The 26,716-nt window shown below is 41.6% G+C and overlaps 3 protein-coding genes across 3 annotated transcripts; 2 read left to right on the top strand and 1 right to left on the bottom strand.

Moving 5' to 3' along the window:
* Nucleotides 1-2,765: 2,765 nt before the first annotated feature.
* LOC144654574 (uncharacterized) lies at nt 2,766-14,568 on the bottom strand. Its single transcript, XM_078514735.1, has 3 exons — nt 13,998-14,568; nt 3,842-5,232; nt 2,766-3,059 (listed from the first exon to the last, which is right to left on the bottom strand). Exons 1-3 carry the CDS (start codon nt 14,158-14,160, stop codon nt 2,805-2,807), a joined length of 1,809 nt encoding a protein of 602 aa, XP_078370861.1. The 5' UTR covers nt 14,161-14,568; the 3' UTR covers nt 2,766-2,804.
* Nucleotides 14,569-14,768: 200 nt separating this feature from the next.
* LOC144654581 (WW domain-binding protein 4-like) lies at nt 14,769-23,294 on the top strand. Its single transcript, XM_078514751.1, has 10 exons — nt 14,769-14,870; nt 14,946-15,018; nt 19,027-19,089; nt 20,151-20,222; nt 20,560-20,686; nt 21,055-21,165; nt 21,401-21,455; nt 21,574-21,655; nt 21,959-22,065; nt 22,984-23,294. Coding segments are annotated over exons 1-10 (903 nt in total). The 5' UTR covers nt 14,769-14,868; the 3' UTR covers nt 23,195-23,294.
* A 143-nt stretch (nt 23,295-23,437) lies between these two features.
* On the top strand, nt 23,438-25,828 carry LOC144654580 (D(5)-like dopamine receptor). The gene has a single exon (XM_078514750.1). It carries the CDS (start codon nt 24,829-24,831, stop codon nt 25,813-25,815), a length of 987 nt encoding a protein of 328 aa, XP_078370876.1. The 5' UTR covers nt 23,438-24,828; the 3' UTR covers nt 25,816-25,828.
* The last annotated feature ends 888 nt before the right edge of the window (nt 25,829-26,716 follow it).

Genomic DNA, 26,716 nt, shown 5'->3' with positions numbered 1-26,716 from the left:
GCAAAAGCACACGAAACGTTCTCCGCTTTTAAGTTGCCCGAAAAATGAAGAAAGAGATATCTAGCCAGTTCCAGATCCCCCGATGTTATTAAAGGCTTTTCTGGCCAACTCTGGTATTCTTTTTTTATATTTGCCAATGATGCTTTACTTACGTAATCGGGCAACCATCACGGCGTCATAACTCATTTTTTACGTCACTCGATCTATGACTAAATTTTCCAAGGGGTGAAAATTTGATCATATTAATAGCGCTTTAAGTCCAAAATCTGATATAAATTCGTTTTACTGGGTTAAATGTTTTTATTGTTCTTTTAAAATAAATAGTTCAACAAGATTGATATATGTTAAATTTGGTGTTGTTTAAGGGAATGAACAAAATCGTAAAAATATATGCCAATGAAGATCAGATTTCCAAACCACCGTCGCGGCTCAGTCGGTTCCTCTGATTTAACTCGATGAGTTATTGATGAGATTGGAATTATAAATATTAATAATAAATGAACTGAGTATAATTTTTAATAGGAGTATATTACATCTGTACCTGGATAATATAGCTTTGAAGGCAAACTGTACTATAGTTAAAAAATAAAAATTCACTGTACATGCCTCGTCCCCAGCCGTCCTCCTCCTTGGTCGTGCATGGTTCGCTTGGCGTTGTGGGACTGACGTGCATGGTCCGCTTGGGATGGTGGGACTGATGCGGACCTGCTACGTAACCATCAACTCTCGCGCTCCCTGTTTTCCCGCCTTACCTCCTTAACCGTCCGGCCGATCGGCGCTTGAGGACGAGCTAGGCAGGAGGGGATATAAAAAAATATTGAAAAAAATTGTTTGCAGGGCCTAGAAAGACAAAATAAATTGTCTGCAAACACGATATGTATGACAAAACATAGGTGCATAAACCAAAAAAAATGTTTGCAGATGAAAATTTTTCATCCCCGCCCCCCCCCCCCCCCCCTCCACAAAGGAAATAATGGTCCATTCCTTACTCGCTCGTTATAAAAGCTGCGATTTAGTTCATCGATCCTTTCTTGGATAACACTCTATAGGGCCCAATTTGACAAGGTATACAGTGGAAACACTAGACGCAGTTGGTAGACGCCTCCTTTTTACATGTATCCTGTATACCAGTATTTATATCAGATAACTACAGATTTTCCATGTACCCTAATTAGTCAATACGCATTGACTGTTTTACTGGTAAACCTTAAAAATGTGGACATTTCATTAAAGTAACTGGAGTAATGGACTCTGATTTTGAATATGCTACCACTAAAGTCAAGGAGATCATAGACATAGTGTGGAGAGACGAGAAGACACCAAGCAAATAGAGAAAAGGACTGATTGCCAAACTGCCGAAAAAAGGTAATCTAAAGGAGTGTAAAAACTGGCGTGGAATTACCCTGCTGCCAGTTGTCAGTAAAGTCATGGGAAGAATTGTGATCGACAGGATACGAACCGGAGTAGAGTCGAAACTCAGAAAGGAGCAAGCAGGTTTTCGACCAGGTAAAGGAACTACTGAGCAAATTTTCATATTGAGAAATATCATCGAACAGTCAATAGAGTGGCAGTCATCATTGTATGTTAACTTCATAAATCTCGAGAAAGCGTTCGATTCAGTCCACAGGGACAGTCTATGGTTGATTATGAGAAGCTACGGCATACCATCCAAGATAATCAACATGGTGAAAGCGCTTTATGATAACTTTGAATGCGCAGTAGTGGATGGCCAGGACACAATGGAGTGGTTCAAGATTAGAACTGGAGTGAAACAAGGCTGTAACATGTCAGGTTTACTATTCTTACTATTCGTTGACTGGGTAATGAGAAATACATTGCAAGAGGGGAACACCGGAAAAAGATGGAAGTTCACCACAAAGCTTGAGGATCTCGACTTTGCGGATGACATAGCCCTTTTGTCATCGACCAGGCAGCACATTCAGACTAAAAGCGATAAGTTGGCGCATGTAGCAGAAAGGGTGGGGCTGAAAGTCAATGTAGACAAAAGTAAACTACTGCGAATAAATTCGAGGGATTTCCCGTGCAAATAATGTTCAGGTTGCTAATGAGAATATGTTCCGCAGTATCGAAGAAATACATAGCCACAACGAGCTTGAGGTTCTCCAAAAAACGAGCTGTCTAATTGTTTTTACGTAATCCAGTGGCTTTCTTTTTAAATATCAGTATAACCGATTTATTGACAATTTGGTTTTAAACTTTTCGCTCATGATACTAACTTATCTATGCGCGCGCAAGGCAGGCCTGCTGTTGATTAATATTTAGCCAATAAGATGGAGAGTTTTCCAATTGTCGTCCATTAGGTCCTACATGTAAAGTGAAATGCTTTGGTGCTTATATTAGGGATGGATGATGTCTAAAAAGTTGGAAGCTTTATTCTCTAATATTTTCGTATGAAATTCATTGTATCCTGATTTTACGTCGACACGCTATGTCTCCTGGACGTCCCTCAACCCCTAACGCCCCCCCCCCCCCCACTCCTCTCCAAACCCTTTTTTTTCTTCTAAACGTGTTGCATGGCGAATCTGAAGAAGAGAAAAGACTCATAACTCAGCAAGGTTTTAAGCCAACACCATTTTATTCTTTTTTTCTTTGTTTGCCAAAAAAAAAAACAACTCAACGGCTCAGTTATACGTGCGACACAATGCAAACGGAACTTTATAAATACAAAATCAGTATTTCTTACACTTACACATATAAGAAATGAAAAATGTGTTAGCAGCTACTTTTAAGATCATTATCACCCCGCGTGCATGTGTCTCTGAGGCCGTTGTTGTAGTTTGCTGTTACTTGAGCCAAACCGTCAGGTGAGGGGATTTGTGATTGTACGACTTGTTTGGCCAATCAGAATCGCTGCTCGGGCAATCATTACTATTCCCATTATTCAACCAGCCATGCACAGTAGATCCTTGAGTGGTGACGCCAACAGCCATGCAGTATTCAATAGTGGCGCAGTTGCCAGCGGTATCGTAAGAAGCGAAAGGATATGCGCCTCCATGCACAGACAAAGGCATTATTCCAAACTTGTTTTGGTAACAGATCTATGAAATTTTTGTTCAAGTAAAAAATAAATAAATAAATAAATGGTGTTTATAGTGGTCATGCACTTAGCTAGATATCTCTACGAGATAGCTAGTTTACAGGCAAGTTAAAACATCTTTAGTACAGTCAACTCTCTCTTAACGGAAACCTCTACAAGACAGAGACCTGGTGTTGGTCCTGTCCCTGCCGTTTGTTTTTGATGGGCAGTTGGAGCCGGTCCCGACGGTGTCCGTCTTAGAGAGAGTTGACTATAATTTTTTCTACGTACTACAGCTATTTCACAGTCAGGCTTACCTATGGTTACGGTACAACGAGAGAGTGGTAACTTCTTAATTGAATCATGGGTGAAATCGTAACAACTCAACAAGATTCAGCAGTGTAGTCTCCGTTACAGACACTTCCCATAACTCCACGATCCCCCTTAAATACTGACTTAGAATAAGAGCGAGTTTAAATTTGTAAGTGATCGTGGCGATAAAACAAGTATAAATTATATTTCTTAGCTCAGATCTAAAGTTTTAAATAAATGTTCACGTAATGAAAACTCAATGGGCTCTTTCGATTTTAACATTTTCTATTTTAGATTTATCCAGTTCCCTAAGAAAACGGATGTTTTGTTTCGCGCGCTGCGACTGTACATGTTTCACAGCTGCAAAAATGTACTGGCCGCACGTGTCGCCGCATCTGAGAACGCTGAAAGACCTTATTAAGACATAGAAACTTAAAGATTCTTTTCACAAAAACGTTTCTTATTTAAAATAGCTACTCGTTATTCATTTACCTTTTTGTTGCCGTTCCAAGCATACACCATTACGGGTGTTTTAACAGCCGCCTGCACAGTGGACTTCCCAACAGAGTGATTCCACAGCAAGTCTTTTTCTCTGTCTCCAGGCAGTCTCCACATCACCCACTTGCTTCCCAAGCCATCCATCCTCTCACCGCTGGACAACAGTATCTTGGACGCTTCTTCCACCGCCAATCTGCGCGCGTCAATGCAGGCGAACTCTTTCTGTTTAGTGATCTTTGGTGTTTTCAGCTCCGTTGTGTTGTAGCTAGAGACCAGCCATGTCTTGTAAATATTTCCAACATTTCCGCTGATCTTTCCCACAAGAGTCCAGCCACCATTTGCCATGTCACAGTAAGTCTGCACTGAGGAACTCCCTTGCAGGTCAGTCTTGATCCAGTAAATTCCATTCTTGGCGCGAGGTTTGTTGTTGGCAAGACTTGCATCATGGATTTGTTTGCACGAGTCAGCGGGAAGTTGCTTTTCACCCAGTAGATCACTTTGGCTGGGAAGGCCTGGTTGGAAGTTTCCAAGAGTAATGTTTGGAGGACTGGTGACTAGGAATCTCACTTTGATGTTGTCGTACAGTGTTTTACAGTTGTTGGGAGATCGGTGACAACCCAGTCCTAAAGTTCCTGCTGATATTTTCCATTCACTGCCCACTGGTACATTGTTGTGCACAATTTTACCGTTCGCCCATTGTGAAAACCTGTCGCCGAGCACTTTATACTTGAGATGAAACCAAGTGTTTAACGTGAAGGCTGCGGGCAACTTGCTATTGTATTTCCAGCCGCCATCTTTGTTGTTTGCTATAGGTCTCATGGTACAACGATCACCCCTCCCTGGGTAGTACTCAAACCACCAACCTGTGGTTTTGCTGTGATCTACATTACCCAGGCGTAAGAATGGTCCAGGAGCGCTAGCGCTGCTCCCAGTCTCCATCAAATCAAGTTCTACCTCAACATCTTTCCATGTAAATCCCGACTTAACATACAATCCGACCTCTGCATGATCTTTGATGCTTTCCTGCATGGTGTTGCCAAGCAGTTGTCCTTTTTGCACACTCCAAGTACCGTAATTGTTTGTCGCCCATTCTTTCTTCAGAACAGAGCTTGAGAAATCGTCATAAAAGGCGTACACACTATCAGGATTTTTCATAACACCTCCGCTGACCGCATCACCAAGCACTAAGGAGTAAGAGGAGGCATCAACAGTGTTGGCTGACATACGAGCCTGCAGTCTAAACTGAACAGTAGCTGACTTTGTTCCCAGTCCACTAAGGATGCGATTGACTTGTGAAGGGTTATTTCCGTTGCCATGGTAATATACATGTAAGTCGTCACCATTTTCACGTGTTTGTCCACGATCTATCAGCTCGCGATGGTTTACTAGGAAAGAAAATCAATACATGTATAAGAAAGTTTTACGCATAAAGCACAAATTTACATTAATAAAATGCATATGAACGTATACCACCACATGGGAAATGGCATTAATTAAGGTGGTCTGCGGGTATTTATGAGGCTGACAGTTCCCTTTTTTAAGCGCGTTTTAAAACGGGGAAACGTGAAGCGATTGCTTAGAATTTTGAGAATCTGAAAAAATGATGTTTAAATTATATAAAATGTTAAATTTTATGGCGATCAAACGCAATATGTTTAAGTTATGAGCGATATTCGGAAGCCTTCGTTTTTAATAAAATGCGATTATTTTTAAAATGCCACGGTGAATTTTTTTGCAATTACTCCAAAACGCTGCCAAACAGTTGAAGTTTACTCACAACAACTTACAGGAAAATCCACTCCGTAGATTTCCTGAACGAGCGACATCTTTATTTTGCCTTTGAAAACTGTTGTGTTATGCGTCTGACTTGACCGTCGCATAAATGTGATACTTATAATGACCCAGCACCAGCCAGTTTTGAGGCTGATGTCGCCTTAATCTTGTGTGTAAAAGTTAAAAAGATCGTGTACATACATCAAATGTTAGCAGTCAATAAAGATGGATGGTTTTCAGCCGAAGTTTTGAAAATATAAAACAAACGACGTTATTTCAAATTGCGAAAAATTTGTCGATTTGTTTTGCATTTTTTTAAGGCTGCAGCTAGAACAGGATATTGCAAAGGTTTGTGCTAAGTTTCAGCGTATTTCGTTCACACCGTTTGAAGAATTTTGGTCGCAAAGTCAGATACATTTGCTTTCCAAGTTCTAATCGCTTTGTAAACCTTGCATTTCGAATGAAATATTTTGTTGTTGTTCAAAGAGAGGTGTTACTTCCAAATTCCGCACGATCTTCTGCCGTCAGGGAATACATGTGCAGTAACGGTAATTGTCATTTTAGTGGTAACTATTTCAGGCTGTTATTTCCAAGTAGCAGAAGATCGTGCGGAATTTGAAAGTATCACTTCTCTTTGAAAACAACAGTATGTGGGGTTTACAAAGCGACCAGAACTTGGAAAGCAAATGTACCTGACTTTGCGACCGAAATTCTTCAAACCGTATGAAAGGAACACGCTGAAACTCGGCTCAAACCTTTGCAATATCCTGTTCTAGCTGCAGCTTTAAAAAAAATGCAAAACAAATCGACAATTTTTTCGCAATTTGAAATAACGTCATTTGTTTGATATTTTCAAAAATTCGGCTGAAAACCATCCATCTTTATTGACTGCTAACATTTGATGTATATACACGATCTTTTTAACATTTACACACAAGATTAAGGCGACATCAGCCTCAAAACTGGCTGGTGCTGGGTTATTATAAGTATCACATTTATGCGACGGTCAAGTCAGACGCATAACACAACAGTTTTCAAAGGCAAAATAAAGATGTCGCTCGTTCAGGAAATCTACGGAGTGGATTTTCCTGTAAGTTGTTGTGAGTAAGTTACTTATTTGTCGAATCTTCAAGACGAGACAAGCGTGACAAGATGTCAGGAACAATTTGATTACGAGTCTTCGCAAGCAGACAACTTCTGTCAAAGGTTCGAGAGTGGATTAGAAGTGTGGAATTATCGCTAAGCTTAAACTCTGCAATCAACCCTGAGGACTCTGCGAGTCAGATCGCTTCTCGTACCTATTCTAAGTCTTCAACAAGACAATCACGTCGTTCGAATCGTAGTGGTTCACAAAGAAGCAGTACCTCATCCTTAACGGTTGTACGAGCAAAGAAAATAGCTCGTATCGCGGAGCTGAAAGCAGAGGCAGCTGCGTTTAAGAAACGTCAAGCGTTAGAAGAACAAAGGTTTCGTTTGCAACAAGAGCAAGAGCGTTTAACACTGGAAACCGAAATCGCTAAGTCCGAAGCCAAACAACAAATTTTAGCCACAATCATGGAAGCCGACCCGCGTTCGTTTGTGCCGTGCCCGACAACTTTTGTGCCCAAAGTAAGCAAGGCAAATGTTCCAACACCGAGCGTCACAGGAAATAAGCCATTGCCAGTCAAAGATGGCCGCCATTCTACCGTTGATCCGGAATTACCTGATCATGAATTGTTCAAACTTCCAGAATTACCTGACAAGAGAGCATGTCCCGCAGAATCTGAACACTCTGCTAGGCTTCATCAGCACCAAAACGACCTTCAGCGGCAGCAGAATAAAATCGTAGAAATGCTGGCGACACAACAGAAGAAAAGTAATCTTCCCCAGCAGCGAGTTCCAGTTTTCGATGGTGATCCAATAGAGTACGGCCCGTTCGTCAGAGCATTTGAAAACATCATTGAGACTAAAACCTCAGATAGCAATGAGAGGCTATACTATCTCGAACAGTTTACCAGCGGCGATGTTAAAGAGCTTGTTCGTTCATGTCATTTTCTTCCACCAGACAAGGGTTACCAAGAAGCTCGACGGCTATTGAAAAAGAAGTTTGGTGACGATTATCGCGTCGTAACCGCCTATGAAAGCAAGGCACTGAATTGGCCTGAGGTGAAACCAGAGGACAGCACCTCCCTGAACAAATTTTCTATTTTCCTTATGAGGTGCAAAAACGCAATGGTAAGCAGCAAATACCTGTCAAAGCTCGAACAGCCTGATACCATTCAGAAGTTAATTATGAAGTTGCCCTTCAACTTAAGGAGAACATGGCGCCGTTTGGTAGACCGTATCATGGAAACTGAAGAGAGGAACGTTTCGTTTAGCGATCTTGCGGAGTTCGTTGAAAATGAAGCGAGAGTGAACGACAATCCCGTGTTTGGGAAAATTGTTGAAGATGCGAAACCTAAACAGAGCTCGCGAAGTAGTCGTCCGCCGAAGAAACCTGACGAGAAGAAGAAGAGTTTTGGTGCGCAAGTGAGTGGTGATAAGAGCCCACCTGCTGGAGCGCAAATGAGTGATGTTCAGACCCCGTCTACTGGTGTGTCACCTCTTGGATCAGCCCCCTCAACTGTGGATGTCTTGTGTTCGTACTGTAACTCTGGGCACGCCTTAGACACCTGTGATGCCCTCAGGCGCCTCCCATATCAGGATCGAATTCAATTCCTCGTATCTAAGCACCTTTGTTTTGGTTGCTTGTCCGCTGACCATACAGCAAGAGCTTGCCCGGAAAAGAAAACATGTACGGTTGCTAATTGCGGCAAAAAGCATCTAACAATCCTTCACACGAACACTGCAAGTCGAAATCGACCGACTGATACTCCGTCTACAGGTACCTCGCCCACCGAGGAGTCTGCGCGCGTTCGTAACGCGATGATTAACCTACCCCGCTCGAAAATAGGCATGGCTGTTGTTCCAGTTAAGGTTTGGTCGAAGTCGTCAAGAACACAAGTGATGACCTACGCCTTTTTGGACAGTGGTAGTTCCTCATCATTCTGTACAGAATCCTTGATGAAGCAGTTAGGAGTCAGTGGCTCGAGAACTCAGATTTCCTTGACAACGTTGGAAAAGAAGAACAGTCTTTTAGACAGCTTCGTTGTGAAAGATCTTGTCATTTCCGATCTGGATGAAAACGTCCTAATTGATTTGCCAGCACTCTACACGAGACCAGAAATACCTATTTCAAAAGGGGACATTCCTACTCAGCGTGACATTGACCAATGGTCGCACTTGTGCGGAGTACACCTACCTGAAGTTAATGCTGAAATCGGTCTTCTCATTGCCTGTGACGTCCCCACAGTCTTCGATCCTTTGGAAGTGAAGCACAGTGAAGATGGTGGCCCTTATGCCTCGCGAACGTGTATTGGATGGGTTGTGAACGGTCCTCTAGGGCGTTATCACGAAGGCCCGCATGCCACCAGTTTATTCATCAAAGCCGATCCTGAGTTTCATCAGATGGTGAGAAATTTCTACGATAGCGGTTTCAGTGAATCAAGCGCTGAGGACAAACCTGAAATGTCACAAGAAGAGATCCGTTTCATGTCCGAGCTGGAGAGTACCGTGGTCTTGAAAGATGGACACTACGAAATTGCGTTGCCTTTAAAAGATCGTAATGCACCACCACCTAACAACTACCCGCAAGCCATGCAGCGTGCTCTCTGGCTGAAAAAGAAGCTTCAACGCAATGGGAACTTGTACAACGACTACAAGGGGTTCATGGCGGACATTATAGACAAAGGATTCGCCCGCAAAATTCCAGCGGATCACCAGAAATCCAGTGACGTGAAATGGTACATACCGCACCACGGCGTTTACTACCCGCATAAGCCCGGGAAGATACGCGTGGTATTTGATTGTTCTGCCAAATATCAAGGCAAGTCGCTCAATGATCTGCTGCTCAATGGTCCGGATTTAACGAACACTCTATTTGGAGTCCTAATGAGATTTCGACAGGAGAGAATTGCACTTATGGCAGACATTGAATCGATGTTTTATCAAGTAAGAGTAGCTGAGGCGGATACTACGTATCTTCGCTTTCTTTGGTGGCCTGATGGCAACTTGGAAGGTGAGCTTGAAGAATACCAGATGGTTGTACACTTATTTGGAGCCGCCTCTTCTCCTGCATGCTCCAATTTTGCCCTGCGCAAAACTGCGGAAGACAACAGTGAACACTTTCCAGAGGAGGTAGTGAGCACAGTTAAGAACAACTTCTACGTAGACGACTGTCTTAAATCTTTACCATCAGTTGATGAGGCTTCACAGCACGCAAGTGACCTACGGTCTATGCTTTCAAGAGGCGGTTTTAGACTGACGAAATGGATAAGCAATAGTCGCCAAGTCCTGGAAACTATTCCCGAGGCTGAACGCGCCAAGGAAGTAAAAGCTCTTGACCTAAGCAAGGATGACCTTCCAGTTGAGAGGGCTCTTGGTGTCAAATGGTGTGTGGAAACAGACACCTTCGGTTTCAAAGTGGAGGTTAAGCACAAACCACCCACACGACGAGGCATTCTTTCAGTCGTCAGTTCTGTTTATGACCCCTTGAGTCTCGTTGCACCCTTCGTGTTACCAGCTAAACGGTTGCTTCAGGACCTTTGTCGCATCAAGCTAGAATGGGACGACCCAATTCCCTCAGAACCTAAAGTTCGCTGGGAGCGTTGGATGGCGGATCTTCCCAAACTATCACAATTTTCTGTTGAGCGCTGTGTTAAGCCTGCTGGATTCGGTGTTATCTCATCAAGTCAGTTACACCATTTTTCAGATGCTTCCGAGGCCGGTTTTGGTTCAGTTTCTTATCTTCGTCTCACCAACGAACAAGGCGATGTGCACTGCTCCTTCCTTTGTTCGAAATCACGTGTGACACCTATTAAATCGATCACGATTCCACGCCTGGAGTTATCCGCCGCAACAGTCTCTGTCAAGCAAGACAAGGTCTTAAGGAGAGAATTAGAGATTCCAATCGACGCCCAGTTCGTTTTCTGGACAGATAGCACCGCAGTATTGCGCTATGTCAAGAACGAGACGAGACGGTATCACACCTTCGTGGCCAATCGGGTCGCTGTTATTCGCGATGGCTCTGAGCCTCATCAATGGAAGCATGTCAGTGGTGAAAAGAACCCTGCAGACGACGTTTCCCGCGGTTTGACAGCCGACGTCTTCCTTCGTCGAGAGCGATGGTTGACGGGGCCGGAATTTCTTTGGAAATCTGAGTACATGTGGCCAATGCAGTCAGAGGCGTTAAGCGTCATCCCCGACGAAGATCCGGAGGTGAAAACGGAAGTTAAAGTGTGCACTTCTTCTTTAAAGAAGCTGAGCAGCTCTCTCTCGGATTATTTCCAGAAATGTTCTTCTTGGAACCACCTTAAGAAGGCTGTCGCCTGGCTCATGCGTTACAGAGAAAACCTTCTAAATAGGAGTAAACACAACAAGTTGAATCACGATGTTCCCAAATACATCACCGTTGAAGAGATGGAGAGAGCGGAGAGAGAAATTCTAAGGCATGTTCAGAGAAGAGCCTTCCCCGAGGAGGTTAATCATCCCGAGAAACCAGTCAAGAAGAAAAGCCGCCTGTACAAGCTCGATCCGATCGTTGTTGATGGGCTCTTATGCGTTGGAGGCCGTTTGCGTAGAGCCTCTCTACCCTCAGAATCAAAGAATCAGATTATTCTCCCGAAAGAAGATCACACTACCAGATTGATAATCGACCACTATCACAGGATTTGCGGACACTCCGGCAGAGAACACGTCCTGGCCTTGACTAGAGAGAGCTTTTGGATCACTCAAGGAAGTTCAACTGTGAAAAGTGTTCTAGCTGAGTGCGTGAGCTGCCGTCGTCGTCAAGCACCTCTATGCCAGCAGAAAATGGCCGACTTACCAGAATGCCGCGTTTTGCCTGACAAGCCACCCTTCACATCAGTCGGCGTAGACTATTTTGGGCCCTTCCAAGTCCGTCGTGAGCGTTGCCTCGTAAAGAGATATGGCGTAATCTTTACATGTCTAGCAATTCGAGCTGTACATATCGAGATAGCGCACAGCCTAAACACCGACTCGTTCCTGCTAGCCCTGCGGCGATTCATTACCAAGAAAGGCCAAGTGAAGGAAATTTATTCAGACAACGGGTCAAACTTCACCAGTGGTGAGCGAGAGCTGCGTGAGGCTATCTCAGAATGGAATCAGGAAAAGATCCACAATTCTCTGTTGCAGGAGAGCATCAAGTGGTCCTTTAGCCCACCGTATGGATCTCACTTTGGGGGCATTTGGGAGAGATGCATTCGAACCATTCGGAAGATCCTTCGAGCCTTGCTACGAGAGCAGATCACTGATGATGAAAGTTTAGCCACTTTAATGTGCGAAGTCGAAAGCATCATGAATAGTCGACCCATCACGACTGTGTCCAGTGATCCAAATGACTTGGAGCCTTTGACGCCCAACCACCTCTTGTTGCTCAAATCAAAAATCCCTTTACCTCCTGGTTTATTCAAGAAAGAAGATTTGCTTTCGCGCCGTCGGTGGAAACAAGTCCAGTATTTGGCTGATATTTTTTGGAGAAGATGGAGCAAGGAATATCTTCCCCTTCTACAACTTAGACAGAAGTGGGTGCACCCTAAAAGGAATTTGGCTGTTGGTGATGTTGTTTTGGTTGCAACGGAAGCATCGCATCGCAATTCCTGGCCGCTAGGAAGAGTCGTCGAAACCTTCCCAGATAAAAGAGGTTTGGTTCGCCGAGTCAAAGTCCGCACCAAGTCAGCTGCTTACGAAAGGCCTGTTGACAAGCTCTGCCTTCTTGTTGAAGGAGAATGTTCTAACAAAGAGGACATGAACACTAAAAATTAAGAGACATTTAATAAACATTTACTCAGTCCTTTACACGCATTTGCATTGCGTGATTATTTTTTGCATCGTTATCAGATGATGTTAAGATCCAAGCGTATATTTAAGTGACTCGTATTATCTCGCACTTTGGGGCCGGGATGTTGGATCTTACATATTTCGCGCCCTTTCAGATCCCTTAGGAATTCTATTACATCATTAGCTTTTGTTTTTACTTTTATATTTAAATTCACGGCGTCGTTTAGTTAGTTTTCCGTCATAGTGTTGTACGAGCTGTAGCGCAGTTTTCTGCAGTTTTCGCCTGTTTTATACAGATAACCACTTTCGCGGCCACAGCGCCAAAAAAATGTAAGTTTGTTTATAGTTCGTTTTCGCTACCTTGTAATTTGTGCTTTATAAGTTTCTTTATTTTGCTTTTCAGTTTAAACCTCGCTAAAGACCTCGCTAAAGACACTGAACTTCAATCTAAATATACTGTTTACCGTGTGAGAGTTTACTATTGTGTGGTTTACTGGTCGCGAGAATTTATTTCGCCTTATGGCAGCTACAAAAATAAAGATGTCGCTCGTTCAGGAAATCTACGGAGTGGATTTTCCTGTAAGTTGTTGTGAGTAAACTTCAACAAACTGGCAGCGTTTTGGAGTAATTGCAAAAAAATTCACCGTGGCATTTTAAAAATAATCGCATTTTATTAAAAACGAAGGCTTTCGAAAATCACTCATAACTTAAACAAATCGCGTTTGATCGCTATAAAACTTATCATTTTATATAATTTAAGGATTTTTCTTTCAGATTCTCAAAAATCTAAGCAATCGCGTCAGGTTTTCCCATCTTTTAAGAAAAACGCGCTTAAAAAACGCGCTTAAAAAAGGGAACTGTCAGCCTCATAAATACCCGCGGGCCACTTTAAATGCTTGTAAACATAACTTTAATTTTATTACGCGTAGATTTTGGTCGCGTTGTTGAAATGCTTCGTTATATTCCATCGTTATATTCCACGTTTTGTCTTTATTTGGCCTATTGTTAATGAAAGCTTAGAGGTGTCATACTAAATGAAGTTCGTCATTACTTAGAAATCACCGTAACTGATAACAACTTATTCTTTCAGTTTTGTGCGACAATTATCACCTAAGCACTAGCCGCCTATAGCGTTTCCTTAAGTATCACCATAAAATCAAATATTTAATATTACAAATGAAACTCTCGTGGATAGGTCACCTAAGTTTTTGACCGATGTTTCTCTTAAGCGTCCGTCACTGAGAAAAGTGGCAGCTTACGCAATTACTCAGCGTAGGATTTTGCTCCCTAAAATTTTCCACCCTTTCAATTTTCTGTTAAATTTTTTTGAAAAGAGGCAATTGTGCCTGCTGTTCAAAAATACCACGATAAACAGGTAGGAAAAACTCATTCTAGATCGAAAAAATTGACATAACAGTTGTGGAACTTTTTCTTCAACTTTATCTTTTGATATCCTAGAAACGGGAACGCTGATTTTACTCAAATAACTATTTTTACCCACCTGGAACACTAAGAGTGTAATGTTTAGGCAGTGAGGACCCTTTCGTCTCAATTCGCACTGGTATTGTTCCTGCTTGTTTGGCTAAACAGCGCTGATATCCGCTCGAAGCATTCCCTGTTACCAATTTATCCAAAAGATGCTGAATCGGTTTCAACAACGCCATTTCTTCTTCAGCGATTCGAGCCAAATGCGCGGCTTCCTTTTTCTGCTCATTTAAAGTGGTTAAATCAAGATTCAATTTGTAAATCAGAGAATCTATCTAACTTTTAGCGCGGTAGACTTCGCCATGCTTGGTTGGTTGCGAGTGAGTAGCATTTGCAAGTGTGACTCGAGACTGACTTGAAAAATACAGTAGAAAAACGACGAAAGTGATTTGCAAAGCCATTTTATGGTTTCGCACGAGTAAAGCAACTGTTGTTGACTTCGTAGCTCGTATTGAAACCTACAAACAGTTTTAGTTTTGGTCGTAGACTTTTGAATAAATCACAGGTCAGGTTTACAAGTTATTTTTCGCGAAAACCAATCAGGCAAATTAAAAATAGTAACAATGGAAGCAAGAGCTGAGTGACATTTATTGTGCCCATCAGAGCAAAGAGGTCAAGTGATAAGATTTTTTATCAATTAAATGTTTTTTCTCTTGCAATCAAAATTTCGTTCAAATCACCCAGGACTGTTCCCCAGGACTAGGACACTGCACATCCTGCACACTGCGACTGAACCTAACCGGAAGTTCTCTGCAAGCTCTAGTCGACCTAGTCTTCTCTCGGCCATCTTTGGATGAGTGAATAGACTTGAACCTAGTAAAGAAGACCAGCGCCATCTTGGATGAATATCAGAAAGACTACAGAAAGGATTAATCACGATTTTTAACATGTGAGCAACACTGCGATCAAGTGAAATTTGTCGTGAGAATAAAGCAGGCTTAAACAATGTATATTTTTCTTTTAGGGCTGAATACTGGAAGTCTCAACCGAAGAAGCTGTGCGAGTTTTGCAAGTGCTGGATCACTGACAACAAAGCGGTATGCAAGCGGCTATAGTCTATCATAAAAATCTTACCACAGCCTTCAGCTCTAAACCAAGATGGGTGCCAGAGGTGTTTTTTTGTGAAGTTTCTATTTCTCGTAAAAGCTAATATGTCCTCTATCTGTTATGATTTGCATGGACCAGAATTTGTATTGTATTGTTGATATAATTTGTATTGTAGACTGCAGACTTGTAGACACCACTTCAGTTAGCTTGAATAGCGCTTTGGTTAGCCTGTCTAGGATTAGCTCTCAATATTAGTAATAGTTGCACAATGTATACTTTTGGTCTGCAGTTTCTAGTCTCCAGTCTGCAGTCTACAAACACACCGCTATATAAAGAGCTTCTATGGTGTTTCAAGTCTAGAAGTAGCCTGTGTACAGCCGTCCTGCTCCCCTCAAAAAAATCGGGAAGGGAACGTCTGTGTTTTGGCGACGTTAATCGTGTTCCAGTGTCCTGCTGTTATGGATTTAAATTTCACATAAATTATTATATCGGATATCTGGATGACCGAATTTGAATCATGCAGTTCCAAATATAACACAACAAACACGGGAGATAAAACATCATCAAACTCAAGAAACAAAGCGCTTGATCGATAAAATGCAAAAAGCATAACGTTTACAGCACAAAATCTAATAACCAACCTTCTTCGTTCTACAAGTAAAGCTACAACAGTTTTCGGCAAAGCCAGACACTATCATTCGTACAATACATTGTGCAACAGTATCAGTTAGCGGCCGGGCCGGAATCACAATTATTAAATCCAAGAAGTCATCACCCGCGTTTTCGCTTTCTCCTTCAACTACCAAGAGCCTAGAACAGGCTAAGAAGTCATTCGCCTTCACGGATAAATTTCAAGGCTTGTCCTTCCAACAGTTCCAAACCAAACATTTTAAATCGAAATGAGCCAAAACAAACCGCACTAACGAGATATTTCATACTACAGCGCAGAAATTTTCGAGACCATGGTCTTCACCAAACTACGGCTCTTTCTAACTTGTCCTGGTTTATTATTGTGCCCTTCAGAAACAAGTGAGACGCAAAAGGCTCTAAAGTTCGAATGTTCACCACAAGCCGAAATAATTTGGAATGCCACAAGCTATCGCCCGTCTAAATTAAAAGCAATTATGAATGGTTTTTGTAAAAGGGCCAATCAGATCATTATCCACACATTCCAGGAAAACCACCCTCCGCGGAACACGATTAACTTCGCCAAAACACAGACGTTCCCTCCCCGATTTTTTTTAGGGGAGCGGGACGGCTGTACACAGGCTACTCTAGAAGTCTCTGCGAGATTGATCTTGATGATTTGCCAATGATTTAAGAGTGACTTTTACGAACGGCCGAGCAAGAATTTGATTTCTTGGCAGAAATTGGATAATCGATTTTTCTTCGTTTTTTGCTCATTATTAGCTTTAAGGTAGATAAGAAACCTGATGTAGTTTGTTTCCCCTAGAGGTCTTCTAATTTTGAGAAAACAAAGAAAATGTGGACGAAGTCACAAATTTCCTAACTTTTAAACCCGAAATTAGCTATTATGAAGACTCCTTGCGTTCGCTTACAAAACCGCGCAGAGAAATTTGGTCACTTTCTATCTACATAAAAACTCTTTTTCTTTCGCTGGAATATAATTTCAGGGCTTTATCGCAACTCTTCCAACTGAAAAAAATGAACTGACGAGGAATGCTTTTTTACGATAACAAAAATTTGAATGAAATAGTAATTTTCAACGGCAGTATTTAGCATGTGGTATAACATTAAATTTTTTCAATTCTCGCTCAAACATGCATACAGATATTCTTATTAAACATACCTGAGAATTGGCTCGGGTTATTGGAAAGATTCTCACTTAGAGGGCATCAAACTTCGGCAAATTTTCACAGCATGACCGTAAACTGTGTAAATATTTCTAATTGCCAAACGCCACGATAATGAATGTTTTAACCCCAAATGCTCGTCTTTCCTTCTTCTTGCCGAATGTTCCATTGCAAAATTCCCTTTTCAACGAAAGAGTGAGATAAAAAAGCCAACCTGGGTCAATTAAGGTCCATTTTGATCGCAAAACCTCTTCCATTTTGCTACAAGATTAGATTTGTGACTTACGTGACATAATACACGTGACATGAAACACGATATTGTGACGTAAGTGAGTCTGCGCAGTAAGAGCTCTGGGGTCGAGAATGTCACGGAGTTAAAATAACGCAAAACAATTCTCCAGCACCGACAACGCAGTTTGAGGAAGCAAATTGAGCGTTCTGGCGTTCTGTACACACTTTCGTCAAGAGAAAAGAACCACGATAAAGGACAATTGCTAAGGATGAAGATGCAAAAGGAATTTCGCGCTTAACAGTTGCTTTGTTGCATTTTGGAGCCAAGAAATGTTTAGCTGTAAGTTAGGCTATTTTGATCGATATCACAACATTTTGTGGGACTACGATGCATTGATAAATATGCTGCCTTCAACAACCCAAGCAAATTCTCAGGTATGTCTTAGATAAACATTTACATGTGTGTTTAAACGACAATTGAGGAAATTTGGAGTTATACCACATAATAAATAATTCCGTTGAAAACTGCCGTTTAATTCGACTTTCTAGTATCGTGAAAAGTATTCCCCACCTTTTTAATTATTTCAGTTCGAAGAGTTTTGCTTAAGCCCTGAAATTATATTTTAGCGAATGGAAAAGAGTTTCTCTGTTGATAGAAAGCATCCAAAGTTTTCAATGTGGCTTTGTTTGTGAACGCGACGAGAGTTAACGATAGCGAATTTCGGGTTGAAAATTGTGTCACTTTGAGGCTCCGATCACGAAAACTGACTTTGGTTTTTTTCTCGAAATTAGAAGACTTCTGGGGGGAACAAAATACATCAGGTTTCTTATCTACCTAAAAGCTATTAATGAGCAAAATAATGAAGGAATTTGATTTTTCAATTTTCTGCCAGTGCAAGCGCGGTTTTTATTTAAAGTCCTTCTTAACACTGCTGGAAAGAAACACTTGTTAGACTCACTGAAGTAAAAATCTAAATAAAATGACTTCGAGAAATTGGGATTCCAATGTAAATTGATTGTGCAAGGAAAACAAAAATATGAACATAGAAACATTATGACTTCTTACATATATTAATAACATAGCTGGAAGAGTCACACAATCAAATTCAGTATACATATGCATGCACCGTAAGCAGAAACCCATAAGGGTTGAAACTCGTAACTCCCTATGATTCCCATTGTACAAAGCATTTGCACATTTGTTTACACTAAGTACCATATTTGCAAAATCACGAGAAACATTTAACCAATCAAAATTACTATATTTGGATTATATTCACAGCGTGCGCTAGCTCGCGCTCGATGGCGTAATCTTGTTTTTGAACAAGCTTGGTTGAATAAAGTTAAATTTGGTTAAATTCTCCTGTTTCATCTTCTTGAAATAGTCTGGAGAACTTCGCTTCGATACACTTAATGTATTTCTTTAGTTTTTGTAAGAAATTTACGGTGTTTACGTCAAAATTCAAGCAACTTACTGCAGAACCAAAAATTATGTTGCGTGTGTTGTTACGTGTATAAAGCATTTGCCTGCAAATTCTTCGTGTTTCCAAATATGGTACTTAGCAAAATGAATATTCAAACGCTGTGCGCACGCGTTACATGTTTCAACCCTTATGGGTTTCTGCCGTATTCTGATTGCTTTGCAGATTTTTTTCTCGCGCAAGTGTTTGGCTTGGGTTTTGATGTGCATTTTCACCGGCAATGTTACAAAACAATTGGTTCATACTTTTAGCTGTGCGCCATCAACTGAAGTTATGGTAGACGCAGGAAATTTGGAGAGCACTCGAGAACCTAAAGTTGCTCTCGACTATCACCTCAAGCAACCCTTGCACTTCTTTTGTGCTCTCCAAACTTCTCACATGTACCATAACTTGATCGTGCACACTAAAGCATGAACAACTTGTTAATGAGCATACTTAACTAGACCTGATGTGTGTTTTTGTGCAATTTCAGAGTGTAGAGTTTCATGAGAGAGGAAAGAAACACAAAGAAAATGTACAGAAAAGAATTGAAGAGGTAAACAGTGGGTGCTTGTTGCTACCCAGACTGGAGATCTTTGTTATGGTTTCAGAGTACATTCATTTGTAACCCCCTCCCCCCTTATCCCACCCCACTCTGCTGGATGAAATGCCAGTCCATTGCAGATTGGTACCCCAAGTTGTATTCAGTAACCCTTGACCAATATATATTTGAACCCAATACATGTGTGTACTGTATGCCTGGATGGAAAGAGGAACTGTGTGAATAAAATTGTCGCAACACAAGGACTCACCCTTTTTTTCTGTAATAACAGTTCAACACCTTACCATTAGCTGAAGGCCAGCCTTCTTGCTGCTGACTGCTTAGTTCCTTGCCCCCAGGTGGGGGATAGGGCTGGGTTTCTGTAATCACCTTGCTTTTACAGGTTTCAACATTGTCACTCAGCTATATCGTATTACCAGGGTCACCAAACAGAGGTGTGACATACCGTAAAATTCCGGTTATAAGCCCCTCCACTTTTAAGCCCCCCCCCCCCCCGGTTATAGGCCCATCTCCCTGGATACAAAAAAATACATCCGATTATAAGCCCCCCCCCCCCCCGGATATCAGCCCCCCTCTGCCAGGTGACAGTATTGAACAGGGGTAAATGTTGCTTTACTATGCGCTTTAAACTTAAAAACGTGTTTCGATCAACACTCTGGTGGATCGTTTCGAAACGTTTTTTTATTCCGCTTATAAGCCCTCCCGGATATAAGCCCCTCCGCTTATAAGCCCACACAAAACCCCTTACGAAGTTGTACTACCCCAGGGCTTATAACCGGAATTTCACGGTATGACTTGCTGGTAGAGCCTTTTTGAGACGGTAGGCATTTCTTGGCACTTTTGAGAGCTACCAAGTGGCAACAGTAACTCTCACCGGGACCTTTTACCAGCCTTTGAACCCGCTGACTACTGCCGCTGACAGTTAGCATACACTGGCTTTGTAAAATCTTGACTAACAAGGAGTGGATTAGAACATATACTCATTCATGGGAGAGTGTTTTGATTACGTTGCTTTATAATAATTATATTCATTAATCTGAGTGTGTTTTGTACAGGTTCAAAAGAAGGGCAAAGAAGTGTCTCAGGCACAGAAACAACTTAAAATGGATTTAGCAGCCATTGAAGCAGTAAGTCAAATAGATTGTTTTGATTTGTAATAAACTTAATGATTCCATTACATGTGGGTCTTATTCTTTGCACACATGTAGGATGATTCAGCACACTGAACATCTCATTAAAAGTGTTAATAGCCACAAAGCTAGGTTAATTTGTCATGCTTTATACCCAATTGACAATGGTAATTTTAGACTCAAACTACATGTAGGAACCATTTAAATATAAAAAATCCAGACGGGATATACTTTATGGATTTTTAAATTTAATACAGTTGAACCTTTTTCCCTGGAGCAGATTTAATGGCTGAATTTGTGTTCATTTATTATACATACTGTAATATCATCACAGGCAGCGCTGAAGGCCTATCAGAAAGACCTGAACATTGAGCCATCAAAATCAAAGGCTGAGTCTACATCAGAGTCAACTATAAACACACAGACAAATGAAACATGCTCTAAAGGAGAAAGTACTGCAGGTAACAACAGGCATGCTTTCCTACCACTGTTGTATCAGTAGTGTGTCTGTATTGTATCAGTGCTGTTTAATTTATCGTCAGAAAAACCAATGTTAGCAGCCTAACTTCAACACAGAAAGCTTTGATGTAAATACATGTACTTAACTCTTTTGGAACTTTGTTCAGAGAAACAGATGAAGGGTTTTTTGTTTCTTATTCAACAAAGGTTCCTCAAAAGACATTGCTAAAAAACCCAGAGTTTTTTGGATGTTTTTTTTTCTTGATAATAGGGGGGAAACCATTTAAAGGAAAAAATACAGGGCAATGCTTTTCTATGACACTGAAGCTCACAAAACCACCCCAAAAGTCATTATCTTGTTTTGCTATAGGGTGTTTCATTTCATATGAAGGAAGCCAGCCCACCATGCAATGCACCCATGGCTGGAATATTGGTCAAGCTCCTGAAGGTTATTATTACTACTACAATACAACAACACAAGGTAGGTGACACAGGCTGATACCCTCAGTACTGTTTACACTGTATACTAAATGTTTGATGTGAGGAAGGTGTATGTAACATATGTATCTATGTACTGTCCAGACCTCCATCAGCCCCTTTTACTCATGAAGTTCATCAAGCAAAACAAAAAACGAATAAAATGAGCAAGAAGAGTAAATGCCGCTGTTCCAGAGTCTAGTGTACATGTGTATAATGGATTTTTTCTTTGTCTTCAGCATCCCAGTGGGAGTCACCATCTTGTTTGTCATCTCCAGCACCTGAGAATACAAGGTAATTTGTTTGATTATAATGGTCTGTAGTGATTTTACCTCATGATGCTTAGGTCTGGCGTAAAAAAGTGGTGAGTTGAACTCGATTTGATAACTGTGCACTGCTTTTGAACTTTTAGAAATTCCACTGAGCATAGAGCAGCCAGTGAAGATGAGCGTAAAACAGCCAGTGAAGAACAACAACAAACTAGTGCTCAGAAGGTAGGTATTGTGCTACAGGGGATTATTAACAACTAAACAAAGTAAACACAAAGTCAATGTGTATGCCTGCATCAAAGACACATGTTTGAAGGAAAGCGCGGGAAAAGTCACGTGACTCAAGTCACGTGTTATGATTTGGACCAGAATAGCCAAAACTGCCATCTAAAAGTGATAGCATGTTGTATAAGTTTTACAAACTTTGAAGGAAAATTGCAGACTAGTGATTATTTCAATCAGAGTTTAGAGCCCTAAATTCTTAAAGTCTGCTTTGTTTACCTGTGGTCTCCGCGTATCTTGTTAAAGGATGAAAAAGAAAGTAAAGAGAAAGATACGAAGCCGAAAGAAGTGAAGAGCTCTCCATACGGACAGTGGACTGCAGTTCAAACATTTGAACCGCCGCCGCCTCAAACGTAAGTTTTTCAGTCGTGCCATTTTATTTCGTCTTTACGGCCCCTCTTCAGAGTCACGAGAGAAAAAAAAAGTTTGCAGAGGGATTTAGGGGCCCCGTCAGTAACACGGCATAAAAAATACAGTCAACTCTCTCCAAAACGGACACCGTTGGGACCAGCTTCAATTGTCCGTTTTAGAGAGATGTCCGTTTTATAGGAAGTTTTAATTACAGTAAAATGACTGAAAAATGGCAGGGACGGGACCAATACCAGGTGTCCGTATTAAAGAGGTGTCCGTCTTATATAGGTGTCCGTTGAGAGAGGTTTGACTCTACAGGTCTCCCATTGCTCCAAGACAGACAGAATAGGGCTCCATTGCTTTGCCTTAGGGCCCAAAGGAATGAGAAACAACATTTTTATCCGGGCTACAAGAAGAGAAAAGACTTGAGTTCCGGATTCCAAAGCATAATCGACAGGGCTTCTGAGATGTTCCCCTGCCCTTACCCTCTTTTATGAACCCGAGAAAGGGAAGAGTAAGGAGATTGGTAGCCTGAGAGCAGGCAGAAACAAGTCGGCAATCAAACAGGGGATTCCCACAACCTTTTTACTGTGATTTCTCACGGTAAAGGATTTTATCAAAAGGAGCTGTGAATTGTGGCCCAGTGAGCCCAGACCCGCACCCAGATCACCTCGTTTTTCGGGAGAGAACCGATAAGAGAGAGGATCTGAACATGAGATTATAGCGTGGCATCATGATGTTTATTGTATTTCCATCTGTTTCAGCGCATTTCTTGTTTTTAATAAGACTTAAAAGTCTTAGGTAATCCTTTTGGGATTATCTCTAGATCACTCTGTATTTACAAGTGCGTGCGATGCGGTAGGGAACCAAAGGTGACCACAATTTAAATTCCAACACCGTTGCCTTTTTTCCCTTTTCAGACAAAAGACAGAATCATCAAAAGAGATCGATACTAAACAAGACACGACAGCAGAAGTTGTTAAGACAGAGGTCAAATTTAAAGAACGATCTACTCCTAAAATCACCTTCCGTACGGGTGGCGAAGGCAATGAGATCACGTTCAAGAAGCGTAAACTAAACCCTGACAAGAAGAGGAATATCCGACAGACAGATCCTAATAAAGCCAGCTAATCTTAATGATCTCATTACGCTTATTTATAAGACAATTTGCCAAGACACGGAGGCGAGAGGATTTGCTGATATGGTTAAAATAAACAAGATTATATTTACATTGCTGAAGTTATCATTTATATTTAAGTTCCATGACGAAGCTTTTGATGTCAGAGCTTCGCAGGCAGCCATTACTTCTCGTGGCTGGCACCGCAGGGCAATGAAGGCGACAAAAAAGTAGCAGTACCTATTTTTTCTTCGTCCTTCGGGCGTGAAGGCCAAGCTAAAAAAGTTTTTCCACAGCCATTTTCCCACTAGCGTTCCTTTTTTCGCTTCACACTGGATGAACTAGAAAAACTGCTCGTAGTTTATAAAGGAGGCAGTCCCTTGTCAATCTGTTCTACATGTACAGTGATTTCCTTTCCCTTTTCTTCAAAGCGGCGTGGCCACCCCTTTCCTTGAGCGGAGAGGTTTCATCTATACTCCCTGATTTCTTTCGGCCTGTCTTGGACTCTTCCTTGCTTTGGAACTTTCAGGCAAGACGTTGAGGTTCTGTACGAGAGAAAGACTGAAATTCTCTTTTTATTCCAAACTGTTACTTCTTGGTAGAGGCAAATGCAGCCCATGGCCATAACGGAACGATCGCAGTATAAAAAAAAGTTCACCCAACTAAAACTATAAGAAATGTATGGAGACCACTAAGGAGAATTTTATGTCATCAACCACTCCCATGCCACCCAATGTCACTAAAAGACGTGCAGGTATCTGTGCAGATATGTAATCTTTAGAATAAACAGCTGCAGGGGGCTTATTATCGTCTGATGTCTGCTAACAAGCATTTATCTTTGCTACCTGTAAATACAGTTGCCAAATAACGGACTCCACTTGAACGAAAGTTTGGCAGCGCCTTGTCAAAGAGGCTTGTATTCCAGGTTAATAGTAATATTTTGGCGCAGGGACTTGCACATATTTCCCTGTTTACGAGTAAGCTTTCCTCGAGGTCATTTTCTGTGACAAATTAAATGACCAAGGTATTATTGGAATTTCAAGTACTTTGTAATCAGCGCTCATAAATCACTTGTTGAGCGTACGCAATACAGATGCTTGTTTGTGTGTTAAAATGCTCTGATTGTCAAGCAGCTTAAGATTTGTAGTGTTTTGTGTTATACCGTAACATCCCATCTGTTCGCCTTGGACTTTGAAATACCTGCTTCTCTTGGGACAGATTAAAAACAAGTTACACTTCAAAAGTCTCAATGACTGCTACAAAAATTGATACATCTTTGTCTCTGGTTGGAATTGAGTGATATCTTTTTTAATTGAGTGATACCTCTATAAGCATATCAACACCTAGAAGCCTAATTAATTGACGCGTAAAAAATAGGTTTTCAAGCGCGGATGCTGGGACATGATTGGTACAGAAATTATAGACATTTGTTCTTGTGTTAAGCTGCAGTACAAGTCTAGAGAAAGCTGTTTGATTTCCCAGCGTTTCTCTGCCAAGAACAAGAGCTCTTATTGACGATACTGAAACGAGGTAACTGTATCCCGAGTGGATAAGATTCTAGTGTATAGCGAACACAATATTCTGGTATTTGACCTCGGAATAAGTAACAGCCTGTACCAATAACAGAGTCAAGGCAGAAGATCACAACATGGACGAGGATTTGGAGTACGATGACGAAGGAAGCGACACGCTGGATGAAGAATTTGTGAGTGGATTCTCAGTCCGCTATGACATGTATCCAATCGTACTTGCTGTGTTGATTGTACTTGCCAACGGCACCGCACTAACCCTGGTCGTCCGTAGAAAGAAGCTTCAAACGGTAACAAATGGCGTTTTGGCAAGCTTAGCCGTCAGTGATTTGTTGGCGGGCTTGGTAGGAATTCCTCTGTACCTCGCCTGTAATGTGACTTATGATACACCGTGGTGTCTCTCCAGCGCCGTTTTCTGGCGGTTCGTCTCCGTTTCTACAGTCCTACACCTGACTATTTTAACAATACATCTTTTTGCTTCCGTGGTTCACGTCACGCGCTATGAATTTCTCCTCAAGCGGAAAGCTTCCGCTAGTCTCGTCTGTACCGCTTGGGCTTGTGCCGCGTTGGTCTCCCTGATTCAGCTGTCTTGGATCACTGTAGAAGACGACAGAAGTGAAGTGGAGCGGCTTCAGCTTCACCTGACTTACTCTATCGCTGTACTTGTCTTATTCCTTGGCGTTCCGTTGATCATAATGGTTTACTGCCACGTGCGTATTTTCGCATTTGTTCGTCTATGCAAAAGAAAGCAGAACGCTGGAGCATCAGAAAATGGGAACTCACTGAACGACCAACCGTTCGCGAAAATCGCATCTAACTGTAAAACTGCTGTGTTATTGGCGGGCATGTTAGCCGTGTTTCTTATTTGCTGGGCGCCATACTTTATCCTGGAACTTGTGATTGATGATGAAGGAATGGAGTCGTTACCACTGTGGGCTGTGTACATGTTGTTTTACTTCACAAGGTTCACTGCCTCCGCGCTCAACCCAGTCCTCTTCGTCCTTGGGAAGCGCGATTTTCGGGGGGCGCTCTGTGAATGCTTGCAGTGCTGCCGAGCCACAAAGGGGGACGAAGGTTTTCAAGGGACAATGCACTCTCTTGTGTAAAGAACGATCGAGGAAGCAAGTAACAAAAAAAAACTGAAACGTGAAGTTTGTTTCAGACAATACAAAAGTCTAAACTTAATTGTCGTATCATTATTGGTACGTAGACAGCTATGTCAAATAGGGACAGAGCGGTCACTAACAATTTCACCTGTAAAATATCGGTATATTTAGTTGGCTGGATAACTGACGAGTCAACTGTAAAGATAGCATTTTAGAGACTCGTTAGAAAGCACAAAGTTTCACACACAATTCCTCTGCATGCCTGTCAATCCAATTTGACTGTCAAAGGAAATTTGTCACTGTTGCATTCCCCAGCATATGATTTTAATTACATTAAATTTATCTTCCCTTTTCATCACAAATGGACCACACAAAAAACGGGGAGGAGTGTAATATTGACATGGTTCAAAGACCAACCATTTCAACGAAAAAAAAAAAAACACCAAAAACTAGTCACCCCTGTTTTCAACTGTTTGAATGACGTGAGGCATTTGCTTTTCAAAAATCGGAGAAATTGACAAAAATTCTCTTATCGGATAAAACATGTCCACCCAATTCATACAAACTCTATTTGTTTGCCGATTTTGTCATTTACTAGCCTCTTTGTTCCTCTGAGGTCAGCTTATATATTTCACATCTTTCAAGTTTCACGCCTCGGAGAAATACCTAATTATCGAGTACTGTTTATAGACGGAATTTTGTCGATGGAAAGCAACAACAGGCCAAATTCGGCTGCTTGCGTGTGCTAGTCATGTTTTCCCACACATTTTAACGCTTGGTAAGGTTACTATTGCTGGGTTTCAAACTAGTTCCAAGTCCTATTCGCGTTAAAGCAGATACTTCTGACACAAAGTTTGGTTGTCACCAGAAGAGAAAAGTTACAGACTTTGGTTTCATGAGA

The sequence above is a fragment of the Oculina patagonica genome, chromosome 5 (assembly GCF_052425735.1).
Source record: "Oculina patagonica isolate OP01 chromosome 5, crgOcupat, whole genome shotgun sequence".
Classification (NCBI taxonomy): domain Eukaryota; kingdom Metazoa; phylum Cnidaria; class Anthozoa; order Scleractinia; family Oculinidae; genus Oculina; species Oculina patagonica.
Note: the sequence above shows the minus strand (reverse complement) of the source record. Positions and strands in the feature narration are given on the sequence as shown.